This window comes from Mauremys mutica, unplaced genomic scaffold (genome assembly GCF_020497125.1).
Source record: "Mauremys mutica isolate MM-2020 ecotype Southern unplaced genomic scaffold, ASM2049712v1 000133F_np12_subseq_4500544:4525715_obj, whole genome shotgun sequence".
Lineage (NCBI taxonomy): Eukaryota > Metazoa > Chordata > Testudines > Geoemydidae > Mauremys > Mauremys mutica.
In genome coordinates, this window is record NW_025422862.1 from 4,514 (window position 1) to 25,172 (window position 20,659).

The 20,659-nt window shown below is 56.8% G+C and overlaps 1 protein-coding gene across 1 annotated transcript; it reads left to right on the plus strand.

Moving 5' to 3' along the window:
• Nucleotides 1-1,363: 1,363 nt before the first annotated feature.
• LOC123356978 (glycine N-acyltransferase-like protein 3) lies at nt 1,364-6,488 on the plus strand. The gene is made up of 6 exons (XM_045000233.1): nt 1,364-1,419; nt 1,798-1,927; nt 2,836-2,943; nt 3,358-3,484; nt 3,810-3,930; nt 5,309-6,488. Exons 2-6 carry the CDS (start codon nt 1,850-1,852, stop codon nt 5,838-5,840), a joined length of 966 nt encoding a protein of 321 aa, XP_044856168.1. The 5' UTR covers nt 1,364-1,419; nt 1,798-1,849; the 3' UTR covers nt 5,841-6,488.
• The last annotated feature ends 14,171 nt before the right edge of the window (nt 6,489-20,659 follow it).

Below are 20,659 nucleotides of genomic sequence, written 5' to 3' on the forward strand. Positions count from 1 at the left end.
GAAGGCAGATACGCCCTGTAACTCAGCAAAGTATGCAGGAACTTGCCCAGGTGACTCCAGACTCCATTTTGCTGTAATTTTCCACTGTAAGAACAAAGAAGTGTTCTTACACCTGGAAAAAACTGATATCTCATCTCCATCTGGTCTTCAATCTTGATTTGAACCTGCAGTTTACTCCATCACTGCTACAAGGCTGAACTATGAACTTTGCCATTACTGTATGTAATTGATTCCATTTCACCAATTCTAGCTCTCGTCTCTATCTTTTTCCTTTAATGAATAAAACTTTAGATTTTAGATTCTAAAGGACTGGCAAGAGTGTGATTTGTGGGTAAGATCTGATTTGTATATTGACCTGGGTCTGGGGCTTGATTCTTTGGGATCGAGAGAACCTTTTTCCTTTCTTGGAGTGTTGGTTTTCATAACCATTCATCCCAAGGACGAGTGGCACTGGTGGTGATACTGGGAAACTGGAGTGTCTAAGGGAATTGCTTGTTTGACTTGTGGTTAGCCAGTGGGGTGAGACCAAAGTCCTCTTTGTCTGGCTGGTTTGGTTTGCCTTAGAGGTGGAAACACCCCAGCCTTGGGCTGTAACTGCCCTGGTTTAAGTGATTTGTCCTGAATTGGCACTGTCAGTTGGTTCCCGCCAGAACCGCATCTTCACGGTGCTCAATCAGCTTTTCTGAATAGTCCTGAACCATTTCTTTCTCCACAGAGGGCAGAAACACTTGGAAAACAATTGCAGCTGAGATTCAGGAGAGAGAGTCTGTAAGGAACGATACTCCCTGGTGCTTTTTCCTCCCCTGTTGGAGTTTCTTTTGTTTCCCTTCCTGCTTGATGACTCTGTTTGTTGCTTTAATGTCCCCATTCCTTTGTTGAGACAGGCCTGTTTGCCAACCTCAGGTTAGAGCACGTGTTAACACCATAAAGGGGAGTATTATCATTACACGTACATTGTTGTCACACACATTTTATCAGGGCCATACTGACCGGCAAATTATACATTTACAAATAATACCTTGCAAGGTTGTACAAACATTATTACAACAGTGGGTACGGTGTGAACACAAGGGTACATTCTGTCCCCTACCTTCCCCCTCTCGGTCCTTTGTTCAGGAGGTGGGGACTTTTCTCAGCTTCCCTGAAATACATAAACCATGGGAACTTGCATTGTCGCTCTGGCCTCCTTTCCCCGGAGGCCCCTCCACCTCTGCCCAGAGCAAAATCCCAATCAACTGTGCCCTGCAGCTGCAGGGATGTCACCGCCTCTGGGTTCCAGGACTGGCAGACTCTGTTAATGGTTCATTCACTCGTGTATAAGAGGCTGGAGCAGCCCCTGAAGGAGAGAGAGAGGCAGGAACCTCACAGCCCCACAGACACCCAAGAACTGCTCCTTCCCCTGGCACGGAGTCACCCCAGGTGAGTGGGACCGTAGCCCTGTACGGGCAGCCCTGGCATCACATGGCCTTAGAGCAGCCTTCTTATTGTGGGGTCTCTGGTGAGCACAGGGGCTGCGCACACACTGGTTAGGTAGTATAAGGTCTCTGGTGAACACACGGGGGGCTGTGCATAGACTGTTAAGTTATTATAGGGTCTCTCGTAAGCACAGGCGCTGCGCACAGACCGGTTAGGTAGTATAAGGTCTCTGGTGAACATACAGGGGGCTGCGCACAGACTGGTGAGCTGTTGTGGGGTCTACACAGTGTTTGCTATTTTGGCAGGGCTGGGAGCTGGCAGCTGGTCTCTGGGGTTGGGAGGAGACAGTCACAGGGAACTGATGGGTCTCCTGCCCCCCAGGTGTCCCTCGCATTGTCCTGCTGGAAGCTGTGAAGGCCCATCCCGGCCAGCGATGCTGATCCTGAGCTGTCCCTCCAAGCTGCGGCTGCTGGAGGGGATGCTACGGCGGGGCCTGCCTGACATGCTGCCGGTGACCAGGACTCGCCCAACCCACAGGGCTGAACCTTCCCACCCTCAGGCTGTGCAGAGAGCAGGGGAAAGTCCCTCGGAGTCCCCTGGGTGATGGGGCACAGATTGGGCTGGGGTGCAATCCCCTGGGTCGGGGGTACATGGAGGGCTGGCCCCTCCACCTGGTTGGGGGGTAGCAGTTTGGGGGGCAGACCCTTTCTCCAGGTCGGGGGGCAGCAGTTCAGGGGCCGGGCAGGCTCTCATAGATCCACAGGGGATGTGCTGTACCCCAGCCGGTCACCAGGCCCCTGGGAGCGACCCCTGGAGTGGGCCGGGGCCCGAGGCTGCACACAGCTCACAGGGGCAGGCCCGTGACCTCCACCACTGGGCCTTTGACACCAGCCCTCCCATCTCTCTCCGTGGCTCCCTGCAGCGAATGCAGCCGAGCCAGACGCCCACGAGAGGCTTGGACCGGGCCCCTGTGGTGGGTGTTGGCAGAGACTTTGTGTTGGAGGGTCTGTCACTCCAGCTTGGCTGGGCCCCGGCTGAACGCAATGGACTCTGCTTTACCCCCAGTTCTCTCTGCTGACCTAAGGCTGCTCCGTGACTCCTAAACTGGCCTGGCTTGACAATGCTGCCGAGTGTCACTGCAAACCCAGGCTGGGGTGTGGGAGCCCCCGAAGAGCGGCCAGGTCTCTCCAGGGTTCTGGCTCAGTGGGAGGCACCGGGCAGAGCTCGCGGGGTGGAGCAGGAGGGCTGGAGCCCAGAGGCTCCATCTCAGAGGCCCTGGCCTGCCTCGCAGGAAGAGTGGGGCCCCCTGGGGGGCTGGCACTTTGAGGGCTCCTCCAAGGGGCAGAGTAAAAGCTGGGGCCCAGCACCGATCCTGGGGAAACGGGACATTCCCAGACTCTGACCTCTGTGTCTTGGCAGGTCTACGGCGCTGTGATGCATGTGAACCGCGGGAACCCGGCTGGCCAGGAGGTGCTGGTGGATTCATGGCCAGAGTTCAAAATGGTCCTCACCCGGCCACGCAGAGAAGTGCGGCCTTTGCTGGGCCCCTCCCATCTGCCCCGCTCCCCTCCCCCCGCGACACCATCACTGCCCTGCTCCCCTCCCCCACCTGACACCATCCCTGCCCCGCTCCCCTCCCCCGCCTGACACAATCACTGTCCCGCTCCCCTCCCCGACTTCCTTGCCCCTTTCCCTGCTTGGTGTCATCTCTATCCCTCCCCCAACTGGCTGCCCCACCTCCCCACAGCTTGTCTCCCCTTTCTGCTGCCCAGACCCCCCCATCCCATTCTGCCCTAAGTCCCCTGGCTCTATTCATGGGGCCCCTTCCCCCCGCCTCAATCTCTTACTTGGGGCTCTCTCTGCCCTGCTCCCCCGATGCCGTCCCTGAGGGTCGTGGGGGGCAGAGGCTGCGCTCACCCCCAGGCAGTGTCCCCCCTGCAGGTGGCGCGGGACCCAAGTGATTATTTCACCAACTTGTACACGGCCTTTTACCGGGACGAGGGCGCCTGCCGGGCCCTGCTGGGGAACAGCCGCGCCATCGACTGGGGCCAGGCCTTCCAGATACTGGGTGAGCCCCTCCAGCCCTGCTCCATCCAGCACCTGCCACATGGGGGGGAGGACCACTGTGCCCCCCCATGGGCCAATAGCCCCAAGGAGCCTGCCTGGACCCCCCCCCCCCCACAGACCAATAGCCCCAATGAGCTCACCTGGGCCCCTTCTCCATCCAGACCCAGGATCCTGAATGAGCCAAGCTTGGGAACCCCCAGTTGGGTCATGCCGGCTCACAGTGGCCCTTGGCCCCTCCCTGCTGCTCTCCCCCACCAGGCTGGGCCCCCCACATCCATGGGCACCTTTCCGGGGCCCCTGCTGACAGCGCACGGCTGTCCCTGCAGGGCTGCAGGACGGGGTACATGAGAGCATCAGGAACATCGCCAGGGCCAGGGGGCTTGAGATGGAGACGCATCCGCACCGGCTACTACTCCACCCAGACCCGCCTGCCATGCCCCAGTACCGGTAGGTGACCCCAGATATGGGGTGTGTGTGAGAGAATGGGGCAATGCACACAACCAGCCTGTGCTAGATGGAGGGGGGAGCGGGGCTGGGGGAAGGGAAAGACCCTGGGGTGCCAGGCCAGTGGTCTCCATTGTGCCCCAGATCTGGTGTCAATGAGTTCCCCAGGCTAACGGTGCTGGCAGAGTGAGGCCATCACCACAGCCCCAGGCCTTGGGCACATGCTGCCAAGGATTTCCCATCCTGCTCCGGGGCAGGGCTGAGTCAGCCCTAGAGCTTCGCCGGGGGCAGGGGCAGCCCAGCCTGGCCAAGGAACCTCCTTGGCCCCAGGATGGGGAGAGCAGGGGGAGGGGCAGCCTGTAACCTTCCATATCCTGGGACGGGCAGCCAGGGGTCCTTGACCCCAGAGCCATCCCCTCTGAGGGGAGGGGGCTCCAAGCACAGAGCCCCCCGGTCCCTCCTTCCCTGTCAGCGGGTAGGTCCCCGGGCAGGGGGTTCGCTGCCCACTGAGCCCTGGTGCTTTCATGTCAGGAGCTGAGCTTAGCCACGGCCCATCGGCAGCGATGGATCTCCTGGGGCTGGACTGGGCCCTGTCAGACAGCCCCTGTGCTGAGGCTGCGGGAGTGTGTCAATCCCCTCCCCCCCTGGGGGTCACCTTCCCCCCATGTGCCGCCTCCTGGCTCGATCCCCTCCCCCAAGGGCTCCCCCGTCTCCCCCACCCCGGGTCTATCGCCCCTCAGCCTCACCCCCCTTCTTCCTGTGCCAGGTCAGCCCCCTCCAGCCTCCCTCCCCTCCATGGGGTGCACTGGGAGGAGCGTTATGGGTGCTATAGTCACCCAGGATTTGCCATAGCCTCCCCTCCCAGTGCAAAGGCCAAACGTTATGCAGCAGGAGGGGTGGCAATGCCATACCACGCCCCCCGTAGCTCTCGGCTGCTGCTGGCGGCGGCGCTGCCTTCACAGCTGGGTGGCACACCCCTCCCCCACAGGATACCTTCCATGCCCCCCACACCTCCCACTGCCAATTTTCTGTCCAGCCCATCTCAGCCCCACAACCGGGAAGAGGATGGCGCTGCCGGACCCTGCTCCCCTCCTATGCCATGTCATACCAGCTCAATCCCTGCTCCCCGGGCTCACTCCCTTGTACCAGATCGAGCCCCCGGCTCACTGCACCCTGCCCCCCCAAGCTGGGTCAATCTCCCCCTGTGCTCACACCTCCCATGTTTGGTTGCTCCCCGCTCCTCTCCCCTAGCCTTACTCCTTCCCCTAGTGGTTGTATTCCCTCTGACCAGGGATGCTGACCCCCTCCCCTTGCTAGGTCAATCCCTTATCTGCTCACCCCACCCCGCCCTGCATCTCATCCCTCCCGACCTGTCTTGCAGGCCTGAGAAGGGGCTCAGGCTGGCCCCCGTGTCCCCCGCCCATGCCATGCTGCTCAACGACACCTGGACGTTTGGGGGGAACAGCTGGAGCCTGCGCTACCTGAGCTGCCTGATCCGCCACTTCCCCAACGCCTGCCTGCTGGACCCTGAGGGGACCCCCATCTCCTGGTGCCTCACCGACCCGCTGGCTGCCCTGACACACGGTTACACCCTCCCGGAGCATCGTGGCCAGTGCCACTTCGGATCCGTGGTGGGGACGCTGGCAGCACAGTTGCATGCCCGCAGCTTCCCTGTTTACACCCGGGTGCTGCCCCACAACGAGCCTTCACTGCACGCCCTGCAACGCCTCGGCTTCCGCATCCTGCCTGGGGTGTTCTACCTGCTGGTGGTGAGGCCCGGGTTCGCCCAGTCCCAGCCAGCCAGTGCCCTGGACTCGGCCCAGGACCCTGCGCCCAGCTCTGGGGAACGGCAACACGCCCAACAGCACGTAGCACAGGGGGAGGGGAGCGGAGGAGAAGAGGACACGGCCTAGGGCCCTGCACCCAGCTCTGGGGGACAGCCACGCTCTGCCAGCACATAGCCCTGGGGGAGGGGAGGAGATGGGGACACAGCCCAGCCATGCCCAGGGACCTCCTGCTCTGCTACCCCCCATGAAGGGGACACACTGACCAGGCACCAGGGGAGCTCAGCTGTCAGCCCTTGGGAAGCCTGGGCCTGGTGGAGGAGACTCTCTCATGCTCCATTATCCCCTGCAGCAGGGCAGAGGCTCAGTAGGGGGCGCTCTCCCCTGGCAGTCAGGGCTGGCCCCAAAGAGACCAGGGTGAGGGCTCAGCAGGGGGTCTCTCTCGCTCCCTTCCCCAGGCAGTTTGTTGCTCGGCTGGGCCTGTGGTGGTGGTGTGGGGGGGTCCCCGTTCCAGGTGCTGCGCCTGGTCTTGCCAGAGCTTTGGTGCAAGCTCCCTTGGGCTCCGAGCACATGTCCCAGCTGTGGCCCACCTCTGACCTCCCCTGTGGTGATAGGGGGCAGGTGCTGGCCTTGCACGGCTGCTCCAGGGCCAGCAGCCAGCTGGAAAGCCAGGCCAGGGCTTGTGTTTATGCTGGTGCACTACAGGGGGGAGGGAAGCAGTCACAGGACCCCCACCCCCCGTAGAGCCCTGCTGGGCCCAAACCCCGATAGTGTAGACGTACCAAAAGAGAATGTTCTGTAATAGTTTTGATGCCGGTGTGCCTCAGTTTCCGTCTGTACTTTGCATCTCTGCCCAGTGGGTGCCAAAGGGTTAAAAAGCTGCTCCTGGGGCAGAGCAGGGACGGGAGGGGGGTGTCACATGGCTGGGGGGCAGGACCTGGGCGTTCAGGATCAAAACCAGACCAACGGAGGCTCCACAAAGAAGAAGAGTTGGGTTTTGGTGGGACTCAGGAGCTCCCAGCTGGGACTGAAAGAGATGGAGACAGGATCCAGTTTTGGCTCTTTAGCAGCTCAGCTGGGTGGGGCCCTGGCCTGTGTCTTCACCTTCACTTCTCTCTGCGGCCCCAGGGACCTCCCAGGCCGGGTTCCCGGGGACCAATAAACCGTGTGCTGTGTGGAAAAGGCTTTGGGATGTCACTGCAAACACTGGCTGGGGGACACTGGTCCCCACAGAGCAGCCAGGTCTCTCCAGGAGTCTGGCTCAGTGCGACATGCCGGGCAGAGCTCATGGGGTGAAGCAGGAGGGCCGGAGCCATGTGCTCGGCCCTGGAGTAAGACAAGGCAAAAGCAGCTCAAGCTCCCACCCGGTGACCTGGGACAATTACACACCACCTCCCTGGGCGCCTCTAGGAGGCAACACTTCCCCTCTCGCAAGCACAGAGTCTGAGTGTAGCCAAATCCTTTTAATAAAGGAGTGAAACATTGCGGCATTATGTTGGGGAAACACCACAAACAGGATTCATAACACAAACTATAACACAAAACATTGCGGCATTATGTTGGGGAAACACCACAAACAGGATTCATAACACAAACCATGACCAAAAGACGCATCCCTAAGTAATTCTGGCAGTGTCCTTTTCCCCGCAGGGTCTTAAGTCCAGCAACCCAACAGTCACCCCATCCACAGTTTCTGACCTTGGTCAGTGCAGCCCCCAAAGTTCAGCAGTGCATCTGCAGAGTTTACCTCCCAGGCTTGGTGGAAGTGGGGGGAGATGCGGGGGGCAGCTTACATGCTCCGCTGCTCGGGTCGACGGCCGATTACCACGCCTCTCCATGGGGTTCTGCTACAGTCTTCACCACCAGCTGCTCCTCTCCACCAGCCGTCCTGCTGGCAGCTCCTCTCCGCCAGCCACCCTGCTAGCCCCTCACCAATATATCTTCACTTAACACAGTGCTCAGTGATTTCAGCTCTTTAGTAACTTTAGCGCTTTAGTGATTTCAACTGTTAGTAGGCGAAGCCCCAGTGCCACCACACTCAGAACAACTTGCCCAAAGTAGACCTAATGCTTAGACCAAGGAACCAGTGACCTCCAATCTACAGCACGTAACAGGACTCCTAATAGAGTCAAAATTAGCTCTGTCATTACACAACAGAGAAAAAAGAGTGAAAATGGTGTTCAGAGTCCTTAAGAGGAGACACATACTATCAGACAAACAGGCCTACCACACCCCTCTCTTCATTCACTGCTGTTTGGAACCCATGTCCCCTGCCTAGCGAGCGCTACTTAGTTGAGTGCGAGTCCCTCCGTCATAAAATGCCAAGTAAAGTTCTATTGTCCTTGATTCCATAATCAGGATAACAACCCTTTATTACTCCTGCACCAATAACAAAGAGACTGGGGATCCCACAGCAGCTAAAGTGGCCATTTGGGCCAGCAGTTCCTTCATGCTAGGCAGGGTGGGTGTGCCCATGAAAACGAGATCAGCCCCTGAAGTCCTTTTCCACACTCACCACCAGATGTCAGGGGAGAGCTCATTCTGACTCTGCTTACATCTAGAAATCACCACTCTCCCATCATTCAGTGCATCTGGCCCAGCCTCTGGCCCGGCCCCGGGCCCCTCGCCCAGCTCCGGCCTCAGCGGAACCGCGTCTCCTCCCACACGTACAGCTTCCCCGCAGGCACCTTCCGGAAAAACAGGCTGTTGCCTCGATTCATGTTCCCCTGCACGGAGAGGAGAGGAGACGGCTGTCAGGGTGCCCTGCCCTGCCCTGGGCAGCTTCCCTCTGCCTGTCACCCAGGCCCCAGTCTGCCAAGCCCTCCCCCCCCGCCACCAGCCCTCCTACCCACACAGCGGGGCCAGCACTTCCCAGAACTTTTATAACCCCCGCAACCAGATGAGTGCCAGGCACGGCTGCCCCACACAGGGCGTCGCTGCGCTATGCGGCTGGGGCGAGGCCGGGACGTACCTCCTTGAGCAGCTGGCCCAGGAGGAGTAGTTGGGTGCGTAGTGGGGGAGGCCACCAGCCAGCCTGCAAGAGAGGAGAGAGGGGAGGAAGTAGCACTGAGCCATGTCCCATATACCCCGGCCCCCCCCCTCGCATGGGGACTGGGCCACAGGCCCACCGTGCTCCGGCACGGACACAGCCCTGCTCCGAGCCTGCAAACGCAGCTCAAGCTGCGCCCCACCAAGGCCTCTGCAGCAGCCAGTCGCCCGGGGGACAGCAGCTGGGTCACCCCCTGCCGGCCACCTCAGCCTCTTCCCAGCGCCCTCCCTGGCAGGGGCGGCTCTAGGAATCCCGCCGCCCCAAGCACGGCGGCACGCCACGGGGGGTGCGCTGGCGGTCGCTGGTCCCGCAGCTCCGGGGGACCTCTTGCAGACGTGCCTGCGGAGGGTCCGCTGGTCCCGCAGCTCCGGTGGAGCATCCGCAGGCACGTCTGCGGGAGGTCCACCCGAGCCGCGGGACCAGCAGACCCTCCGCAGTCATCCCTGCGGAGGGTCCGCCAGAGCCGCCTGCCGCCCTGCCGGCAAAATGCTGCCTCAAGCGCGCTTGGCGCGCTGGGGTCTGGAGCCGGCCCTGCTCCCTGGCCTCCCCAGGGACACTTCCTGTCTGAGCCCTTCTGGGCTACGTAGCGTTAACAGGGCCTGAGCCAGGCAGCTCAGTCAGGTCCCAGGATCCCCAGCTGCCCCCTGTCCATTCCCCCGTGGCCAGAGCTTCCTGCCCCTGCCCCCAGCACTACAGCGGGGCAGACGGGCACCAGGAGAGCAGCCTTTCTCCTGGGGACACAGCTGATGCTGCCTAGTGAGATGGCCAAGGGCCGCAGCAATACTTCTGGGAGGCTGGGGCGGGGGGGCTGATTCAGGAGGGCAGATCTCCCTCCACCACCCTACCAAGTCCCAGCTGTACTGCAGGGCGGCAGGGACAGGCTGTCACACCCGAACAGGACCGGGTCTATTCTGGGAGGCTGCAACCTGTGATTTCGCTCCTGCCAAGCGTGACATGGGAGGGGAGGCGCTGCATTTTTATACCTTTAGCTCCTCTTTGAGAATCACCCTCCAGCTGGTGTTCAGGAAACAGCGAGTCTCTTTGCCAAGATGTAAATTTCTCGCTCAGAATCCTTCTTCCTGTCAAAGACTGGCCGCTTCACTAAGTGACATAGTCCAGTTGATTTTGTTGGCACCTGACTGACATGTCAATGTCCCTGTTTGTCTCTGAGGAACTGATTTGGGTTGCTTCCCCAGCACTGAAATATGCCTTAGTAACATTGTTACCGAACCTTCGTGGGTCACAACTGAGAATACCAAATTCAGGACTAACTGCTGAGAAACAGGGCAGATATGCCCCAAAGCTGGCGGCTATTCTCTCATGGGAGATACCAAAACAGCAACAAAAGTAAATTTCTGTTTCACCAACTGGCTAACAAGAAGTCAGAAAAGACGGTTACTCACCATAGTAACTGTTGTTCTTCGAGATGTGTTGCTCCTATCCATTCCAGTCGGGTGTGCGCGCCGCGCGTGCACGGCTCTTCGGAACATTTTTACCCTAGCAACTCCGGCGGGCCGGCTGGCACCCCCTGGAGTGGCGCCGCTATGGCACCTGTTATATACCCCAGCCGGCCCGTCCGCTCCTCAGTTCCTTCTTGCCGGCTACTCCGACAGTGGGGAAGGAGGGCGGGTCTGGAATGGATAGGAGCAACACATCTCGAAGAACAACAGTTACTACGGTGAGTAACCGTCTTTTCTTCTTCGACTGATTGCTCCTATGCATTCCAGTCAGGTGATTCCCAAGCCTTACCTAGGCGGTGGGGTCGGAGTGAGACGTGGCAGAGTGTAATACTGCGGAGCCGAAGGCTGCATCGTCTCTTGATTGCTGCACCAACGCGTAGTGGGAGGCGAAGGTGTGGACAGAAGACCAGGTAGTCGCTCTACAGATGTCCTGGATGGGGACATGGGCCAGGAAGGCGGCCGACGAGGCGTGCGCTCTTGTCGAGTGAGCAGTGAGGCGGCATGGTGGCACGCGAGCAAGCTCGTAGCACGTCCGAATACTTGCCGTTACCCAGGAGGAAATTCGCTGCGAGGAGACCGGCTCGCCCTTCATGCGGTCGGCGACTGCTACAAACAGCTGGGTTGAACGCCGGAAGGGCTTCGTCCGCTCGATGTAAAAGGCAAGGGCCCTGCGGACGTCCAGGGTGTGAAGCTGTTGCTCCCGAGGGGAGGCGTGCGGCTTCGGGAAGAAGACCGGGAGGAAGATCTCCTGGTTGAGGTGGAACGCCGACACCACCTTAGGGAGGAAGGCCGGGTGTGGTCGAAGCTGCACCTTGTCTCCGTGGAAGACGGTGTTGGTGGACCAACTCGTCTTGCTGATGTAATTGCGACGAGGAAGGCTGTCTTCCAGGAGAGGTAGAGCAGAAAGCACGTGGCCAGAGGCTCGAAGGGCGGTCCCATAAGCTTGGCCAGAACGAGGTTCAAATCCCAGGTCGGGGCAGGACGCCGCACCGGCGGGTACAAGTGGTCCAGGCCTTTAAGGAAGCGGGAAACCATCTGGTTGGAGAAGATGGACTGACCTCCCATAGATGGACGAAAGGCGGACACTGCTGCCAGGTGTACCCTCAAGGAGGAGGCCGCAAGACCTTGCTCCTTAAGGTACCAGAGGTAGTCCAGGATGGTAGGGACAGGGACTACGAATGGATTGAGTCCTCGTTGATCACACCAGAGCACGAACCGCTTCCATTTCGCAAAGTAGGTGGAGCGAGTGGAAGGCTTTCTGCTCTCTAGCAGGACTTGCTGTACTGCCGCCAAACAGTCCCTCTCTGCGTGGGTCAACCACGCAGGTACCAAGCTGTAAGATGGAGGGACCGCAGGTTCGGATGGTGGAGTCTGCCGAAGTCCTGCGTGATGAGGTCCGGCCATAACGGAAGGGGGATGGGATCCCGAACGGAGAGCTCGAGCAGCAGGGTGTACCAGTGCTGCCTCGGCCAGGCCGGAGCTACGAGTATGACGTGGGCTCTGTTCCTCCGAAGCTTCTGTAGCACTCAGTGCACGAGCGGGAACGGAGGGAAGGCGTAGAGGAGGTGATCCTTCCAGGAGTAAAGGAAGGCGTCCGACAGGGAGCCCGGCGAGTGACCTCGGAACGAGCAAAACAGGTGGCACTTCCTGTTCTCTTTGATCTATTATTATAGATCTATTTGGGGAAACCCCCACCTCCGGAAGATTGTATGCACGACATCTGGACGGAGGGACCACTCATGGGAGAGGAACGACCTGCTGAGATGGTCGGCCAGCGTGTTCTGCACTCCCGGAAGAAAGGACGCTTCCAGGTGAATCGAGTGGGTCATGCAGAAGTCCCACAGGAGCAGCGCTTCCTTGCAGAGGAGGGAGGAGCGGGCTCCGCCCTGCTTGTTCACGTAGAACATCGCTGTCGTGTTGTCCGTGAACACTGTCACGCAGCGGCCTTGCAGGCGGGTGCGGAAGGTGTGACACGCCAAACGGATCGCTCGCAGCTCGCGGATGTTGATGTGCAGAGCGAGCTCTTGGGGTGACCAAAGACCTTGGGTGTGAAGGTAGCCCAGGTGAGCCCCCCAGCCGAGCGCTGAGGCATCCGTGGTCAGAGTGGCGGATGGGCGAGGAGGGTGAAACGGGACTCCCGCACACACGACGCCTGGGTCTAGCCACCAGCTGAGAGACTCGAGGGTTGGCTTGGTGACCATGACCACCATGTCGACAGGGTCTCGATGCGGGAGGTACACCGACGCTAGCCAGGACTGGAACGGGCGAAGGTGGAGCCGCGCGTACGCGGTGACATACGTACAGGATGCCATGTGGCCCAGGAGGCGGAGGCAGGATCACACCATCGTGGTAGGAAAGGTGACGAGGTCTCGAATGACGGAGACCAGTGTCTGGTGCCGAGATCGCGGTAGGCAGGCCCTGGCCAACTTGGAGTCGAGAACCGCTCCAATGAACTCCACCCGCTGCGACGGAATTAAGGAGGACTTCTTGGCATTGATGAGAAGACCGAGCCATTGAAATAGAGACAGGATTTCTGTCATCTGGTCCATTACCAGCCGCCGAGACGTTCCGCGAACCAGCCAGTCGTCGAGATACGGGTAGACGTGTATATGACGACGGTGGAGGGCTGTGGCAACCACTGCCATGCACTTGGTAAACACCCTCGGTGCGGTGGATAGGCCGAATGGTAACACTGCAAACTGGTAGTGTGCGTTGTTGACCACGAAACGTAGGTAGCGTCGATGGGGAGGGTAGATCGTGACATGGAAGTACGCGTCCTTCATGTCGAGGGCGGCAAACCAGTCTCCCGGATCCAGTGAGGGAATGATGGTCCCCAGGGTGACCATGCGAAACTTGGGCTTGAGCAGATACTTGTTCAGCTCTCGAAGGTCCAGGATAGGACGTAGCCCTCCTTTCGCTTTGGGGATGAGAAAATATCGGGAATAGAATCCCCTGCCCCGCCTGTCTTGAGGCACTGCTTCTATGGCACCCACGCTCAACAGAGTCTGGACCTCTTGTAAGAGGAGTTGCTCGTGAGAGGGGTCCCTGAAGAGGGACAGGGAGGGTGGGTGGGAAGGGGGGGGCGAAACAAACTGAAGGCGGTATCCCCACTGGACTGTTTGAAGCACCCAGTTGTCCGTTGTTATTTGGGACCACGCCGAAAAGAAATGGGAAAGGCGGTTGTAAAACAAAAGGGTAGGATCCGGTAGGGAGAGTGATGGGCCGTCCTCGGGCGTCCCATCAAAAGGCCTGTTTGGACCCTGGAGGGGCCTTGGAAGGGGCCTGGGCCTGGTTGCGTCTGTTGCAGGATGGTCGACGGCGATTTTGGCCGGGCCGCCTGCTGTTGTAGGGACGGTACCGTGGCTGAGTGAAAGGCCGGGAGGGTTGCTGCCTGAAGGACCTGCGCTGTGTTGCCGGTGTATGCATCCCGAGAGTGCGGATGGCTATGCGACCGTCCTTCAGGGTCTGGATCCGGGAATCAGTTTTTTCCGAGAACAGACCCTGAGTATCAAAAGGCAGGTCCTGCAGCGTGTACTGCACCTCTGGTGGTAGGGTGGAGGACTGCAGCCAGGAGATGCGCCTCATAGTCACTTCTGAGGCCAAGGTCCTTGCTCCCGAGTCCGCGGAGTCAAGAGCGGTCTGGATGGAGGACCTGGAAGATTTTTTCCCTTCGTCCAACAGCGCCGAGAACTCCTGGCGGGAGGCTGTTGGGAGCAGTTCTGTAAACTTCGTCAGGGACACCATGGTGTCATAGGCGTACCTGGCGAGGAGAGCCATCTGATTGGCGATCCGAAGTTGCAGACCGCCAGCAGAGTAGACCTTGCGGCCCAACAGATCCATCCGCCTCGCCTCCTTAGACTTCGGCGCTGGGGCGGGCTGACCATGCCTCTCCCTGTCGTTGACCGACTGTACGACCAACGAGTCTGGGGCCGGGTGAGTATACAGATACTCATATCCCGTGGGGGGGACGGAGTACTTTCGCTCGACCCCGCGGGCAGTAGGAGGGACGGACGCCGGTGACTGCCAGATTGTCATGGCGTTCTTTTGGATCGTACGGATGAACGGTAAGGCCACCCGTACTGGAGCCTCCGCTCCAATGACGTTCGTCACTGGGTCCTCGTCCTCCTGGACCTCCGGCACGGGGAGATCGATGGCCTTTGCCACGTGGCGAAGCAGGTCTTGGTGGGCCCTCAAGACTATTGGTGGAGGATCTGTGGCAGATGCTCCGGCCACCGCCTCGTCAGCTGACGATGACGAGGATAAGCCCTGGACTACAGCCTCCGTAGATGGATCTTCTAACGGTTGGTCGGCTGGCTCGGGCTGAGGATGCCTCTGGGGGTCAGGCGGTATTGAAACCGAAGCCGGTGGCGAAGGGGGCGGTCTACTTACGGTGGTCTCTGGTACCCTGCGCTCGGAGGCAGGGGCCCGTGGAGGGAAAGGCACCCCCTGAGTCTCATAATGGGCCCAGGGGACCCAGAAGCCCCACTGCTGTGCACCCTGAGCTTGACCATGCGGAGCAGGTGGAAGGTGCCCGTTGCTGTCTGCCCCGGAAGCGACCGACGCGGGGCGAGATGGCCATGAGGTTGCAGAGGCGCTGATGGACTGCGCCGTCGAAAGTGGCAGCCTGTCCCCGGACGGTGCCGAGGATCGGTGCCGGTCATCACGGTACCGGGATGGTGACCGAGACCAACGTCCGCCGCGGTGCCAGGAGCTCGACCGGTGCCGGGAGCTCGACCGGGATCTGGACCGGCGGTGCCGGGAGCGGCTGCGAGAGTCACGGTGCCGGGAATGGTACCGGGAAGCGGACCTCCGTCGGTGCCGACGCGAAGGCGATCGGGACCTGGAGCGACACCGGAAGTGCGACCGGTACCACGATGTTGAACGGTACCGGGACTGCGACCGGCGTCGAGACGGCGACCGGTACCGCGATGCTGAGCGGTGCCGGGATCTTGAGCGGCGGGATGGTGACCTTCGTCGGGACCGGGAACGAGACCGGGAGCGCCGTCTGTGCCGTCCGTCCGGAGAAGGGGGCCGAATCATTGCCGGCTTTCCCGCCGATACAACAGCCCGCACCGGCGGTGCCGGGGGCCGGAGGCTCGGTGCCTCTGTGAGCTCTATGAGCTCCCGCGCCGTTGAGAAGGTCTCAGGCGTGGATGGCAGCTGCAGCTCAACTGCGGTCGGCGCTGGGGAGCATGGCGGCGCCGGACTCGACGGCCCTTGCGGCGCCGGAGTCAATGGCACGGTGCACGGCCTGTGCACGGCCACAGCCGGTACCAGAGGCGGTGGAGGTGGCTGGGCGATAGGACCCTCAGCATGGGTCTTTGCAGCTGTTTTCGCCGGCTTACGCTTCCTGGATGGCGAGAGGGAGCGGTGCCGGGTCGCTGGTGCCGCTGGCTGAAGTGGAGGAGCCTCGGTGCCGGAGCGACTCGGGGCCGCCAGTGCGCTACGCGCCGATGAAGCCCTCGGTGCCGGCGTGGTCGGTGCCGGGGGCTAGAGCGATGCCTCCATCAGGAGCTGCTTCAGGCGAATGTCCCGCTCCTTACGTGTCCGGGGCTTAAATGCCGAACAGATAGGGCACTTATCTGTCCTGTGACTCTCCCCGAGGCAACGGAGACAGGAGTCGTGCGGATCCCCGACCGGCATATGCCGCTGGCAAGATGCGCAGGGCTTAAAGCCCGGTGCCTTGGGCATGAGCCCGCACCGGTAGAGGAAAAGGGGGGGAAATCCCCCTTATCCTTATCCTAAAACTATCTAACTAACTGAACGAACTATCTACACTAAGTAATGAAACAACTATGTACAGAAAAAGTAGCGAGAGCTAGGATTGTGGAGGACAGAGAGCACTCCACATTCCAGCTGGCCGTCACGGGCGGTAAGAAGGAACTGAGGAGCGGACGGGCCGGCTGGGGTATATAACAGGCGCCATAGCGGCGCCACTCCAGGGGGCGCCAGCCGGCCCGCCGGAGTTGCTAGGGTAAAAATGTTCCGAAGAGCCGTGCACGCGCGGTGCGCACAACCTGACTGGAATGCATAGGAGCAATCACTCGAAGAAGAACAACAGTTTCCTTAAGCATCTCAGTCCTTGTATCGCCGCCAAAACCACTAGACTTATAGATGAGTGGTTCTTTAAAACCAATTTAACCAAAGACCAGGTTTCTTCTGATCCAAAGGACCAGCCACATGCACAGGTCAATATACAACTCAGATCTCACCCAAAAATCACACTGTTGCCAACCCTTTAGTATCTGAAATCTAAAGTTTTATTCAAAGAAAGAAAGAAAGAAATAAAGAAAGAAAGAAAGAAAGAAAGAAAGAAAGAAAGAAAGAAAGAAAGAAAGAAAGGTGAATGTTAAAATTGGTTAAAGGAATCAAATACATACAATAACTGCAAAGTTCTTGGATCAGGCTTGTACCAGTGATGGAATAAACTGCTGGCTTGATAAGTCTCTGGTTGCTTCGAAATCACTGGAAGAACCTCAGTCCCTTGGTTAGAATGCTTCCATTAGTATAAGTCCTTAGTCCAGAAGTTTAAGCTGGAAAGAGGCAGAATGGAGGTGTTTCCAGGGCCTTTTTTTTGGTTCTGCCATGTGGAGGGAAACCCATTGTTTCAAACAAAGCCCTCAGCACAGCTAGTAGAAAATTACAGGTAAAAGATGGGGTATGGAATGACATGGGCAAGTCACATGTCCAGGCATAACTTTGCTTAGTCACAGCAGGAAATCATTACCTATATCCCAGACAGCACGTTTGCAGGACAGTCCATTCAGTGTACATGGTCTCCCATGGTCCACTGTCGGTTAAGTGTTTCTTGATGAGCCACTTAATATGGGTCATTACACATATTGAATCTATTTCCCCATGTTAAGTATCCCCACACCTTCCCCACACCTTCTTGTCCAACTGTCTAAAAAGGACCATCTTGATTATCACTACTTGGTTATCTCCTGCTGATAATAGCTCATCTTAACTAATTGGCCTCTTACAGTTGGTGTGGCTACTTCCACTTTTTCATGTTCTCTGTATGGAATAAATATCTTCTTACTATATGGTTCCATTCTATGCATCTGATGAAGTGAGCTGTAGCCCACGAAAGCTTATCCTCAGATAAATTTGTTCATCTCTAAGGTGCCACAAGTACTCCTGTTCTTTTTGTGGATACAGACTAACACGGCTGCTACTCTGAAACCTTAATTTGAATAGTCCCTCCAAGATGTGCTCGCTAAACACCTTGTGGGTGTTATCCCAGGAGCAAACAGTTGAAATCCTGGTATAGAGCCAATACTCATAACTTCAAATACAAAAATGATACGTGCATACAGATAGCATAATCAGATTCAGCAAATCATAAACCTTTTCATAGACATCTTACATGCCACATTTTATACAAGATTTGTTGCAAATATATAACAGTGGTTGCAACAATGATCTATATGGTCATGTTTCAATCAGATAACATCACAAACATCATACAGCAGAATCTTATAACTTTACCTACAATGTTGCCACACATATTTTACTGTGACAATAATTATCAGCAAATTATGAGTTTACCTGATACCTCACAAGGCAAACTTTGTACAAAATTTATCATAGTTTTGTAAAAGTGGTGAACATGGGGGTACAGTGTGTCACAATGGTCCGCCAAGAGCTAAGAACTAGCTGTCAAGCCAGCTGACCATCATGGTTACTGCAAGATGTTTGTACGGGAAACAGTTTACAAGCTATGTAGAAGATTGGGTTGCACAACTGTTGAAGGGAGACGTGTCATTTGAGGCGAGGTGGGTCTCAGAGCTAACTCAATCAATCTTGAAAATACTGAACATCCCTGGAGGGCAGGCACTTTGTTTACTGTCTGGGCCAAGTGGGGAGACACGGGTGTGATCAGCACAGGGGAGCAGATCCTCCAGAAACGCCAGGGATGGGGAACCGCCCCTCTGGGAACTTGCCTCCTTTTTACAAGGAGTTTGACCAGGTGCTGAGGTCCTGTGCATGCAAACCCCAGCACTTCACAACAGCCACACCAGCCTGCACAGTCACCTTCTCCCACCTGAACGCACGCACAGGGCCAGCGGGGAGCCAGCAAGCACTGGTTGAGGCAGCCAAAGTGATTCTCGGCTTGAGTGTAGGGCTCACTCGTGGGTCTCCAAGGCGGCTTTGCTGCTGGAGCAGCTGCAGCACATCCTGTGTCCCTACTCGGAGGGGCTTTCTGATGCCCCCCAGAGGGGTTTGCCCGCTGCGGAAGCAGCATCAGAAACACAAGAGACACAGGTTGCCCCTGAGCGCTGGTCAGTGTCTGGTGGCACGGTTGTTATTAATCTAAGGAGATGGGAGGGATTTCCAATTTAATCCCCAAAGCAGAATGTATTGCAAAGCAACAGGCAGGCTGCATGTTAGCCAGTTTAGTGGCAGGTCTTTCAGGCACCACTTTGAATTCAAAAGGGAGATTGGGAGCACAAACAACACTGAAACAAGCATTTAACATTAAACTTGGCTAGAAACTCGCACATTCTTACAGAGCTGTGCTAGGGTTGCCAGGTTTGGTTGGACGTATTCCTGGAAGTTTCATCACGTTACATAACAGATTAATCTTTAATTCCTGGAGGGTTGGCAATCCTAGATGAACTGTGACTGTTTCGGTCACAGAGACCTCCTTGGGGCTGCCACCTGATGTGCTGAGACTACCTCTGAGCCCGTTTGCCCTGCCAGCTTGGGTCTCCAGTATCCTGTCTTGTTGAGCCAGACATGCCAGTCTGCTTCAACACAAACCCCCAGGTTTGAACCACGTGCCCCAAAGCTGCAGACTTAACTGAAAACAGCTTAAGAAGTGTTCCTGTCTCTAGCACCCAGACATCAAGTTCCCAATGGGATCCAAACCCCAAATGAATCCGTTTTACTCTGTATAAAGTTTATACAGGGTAAACTCATAAATTGTCTGCCCCCTATAATACTGATAGAGAGATCTGCACAGCTGTTTGCTCCCCCAGGAATTAATTACTTGCTCTGGGTTACTTAATAAGTAAAAAGTGATTTTATTACATATAAAAAGTGGGATTTAAGTGGTTCCAAGCAATAACAGACAGAACAAAGTAAGTTACCAAGCAAAATAAAACAAAACACACAGATTTAAGCCTAATGCAGTAGGAAACTAAATGCAGGTAAATCTCACCCTCAGAGATGTTCCAATAAGCTTCTTTGACAGACTAGACTCCTTCCTAGTCTGGGTCCAACAAACACTCACACCCCCATAGTTACTGTGTTTTTTCCAGTTTCTTTCAGGCATCTCTTTGGGATGGAGAGGCTACCTCTTCAGCCAGCTGAAGACAAAATTCAGCAGCTTCCAGTGCCTTATATAGTCTTTCTCTTGTGCCACATCACAGCCACACAATGGGGTCTCTAGCCACCTGGGCAAGTCACCTGTCTATGAACGATTCAGCTTTTTGCAGGCCGAAGCCATTGTTTACATGTTAGTTTGAACATTCCCAGGAAAGGTCAGATGGGGATTGGCGTCTCTCAAAGTCCATTGTTAGTTAAGTGCTCCAATTACTTGAATAGCCCCTTCACTAATGTTTACCAATCTGCCTCACCTGCTTCCTACAGCAACGATCATGTCCCTCAATATACTGGCCACGCTCCTACTTATACAGCCCAAAATGCCGTTAGCCTTCTTGGAAACAAGGGCACACTGTCAACTCATATCCAGCTTCCCATCCACTGTAACCCCTAGGTCCTTTTCTGCAGAACTGCTGCCTCGCCACTCGGTCCCTAGTCTGTAGCAGTGCATGGGATTCTTCCATCCTAAGTGCAGGACTCTGCACTTGTCCTTCTTAAACCTCATCAGATTTCTTTTGGTCCAATCCTCTAATTTGTCTAGGTCCTTCTGTATCCTATCCCTACCTCTAGCGTATTTACCACTCCTCCCATTTTAGTGTCATCTGCAAACTTGCTGAGAGTACAATCCACGCCATCCTCCAGATCATTAATGAAGATATTGAACAAAACTGGCCCTAGGACCAACCCTTGGGGCACTCCGCTTCATACGGTCATCTAGACATGGAGCCATTGATCACTACCCATTGAGCCTGATGATCTAATCAGATTTCTATCCACCTTATAGTCCATTCATCCAGCCTATACTTCTTTAACTTGAAGGCAAGAATACTGTGGGAGACTGTCCATTGCTTTCCCCTCATGCACAGAGCTGGTTATCTCATCATAGAAGGCAATTAGGTTAGTCAGGAATGATTTACCCTTGGTGAATCCATGCTGACTGTTCCTGATCACTTTCTTCTCCTCCAAGTGCTTCAAAATTAATTCCTTAAGGACCTGCTCCATGATTTTTCCAGGGACTGAGGTAAGGCTGATGGCCTGTAATTCCCTGAATCCTCTTTCTTCCCTTTTTGAAAGATGAGCACTACATTAGCTTTTTCCAGTGATCCGAG

What these genes read in the sequence shown, in the direction of transcription:
- LOC123356978 (XM_045000233.1), top strand. Translation starts at nt 1,850, where the DNA reads ATGCTGATCCTGAGCTGTCCCTCCAAGCTGCGGCTGCTGGAGGGGATG. An exon ending in TCACCCGGCCACGCAGAGAA is followed by an intron (nt 2,944 to 3,357) that starts GTGCGGCCTTTG and finishes TCCCCCCTGCAG; the next exon opens with GTGGCGCGGGACCCAAGTGA. An exon ending in CCTGCCATGCCCCAGTACCG is followed by an intron (nt 3,931 to 5,308) that starts GTAGGTGACCCC and finishes CCTGTCTTGCAG; the next exon opens with GCCTGAGAAGGGGCTCAGGC.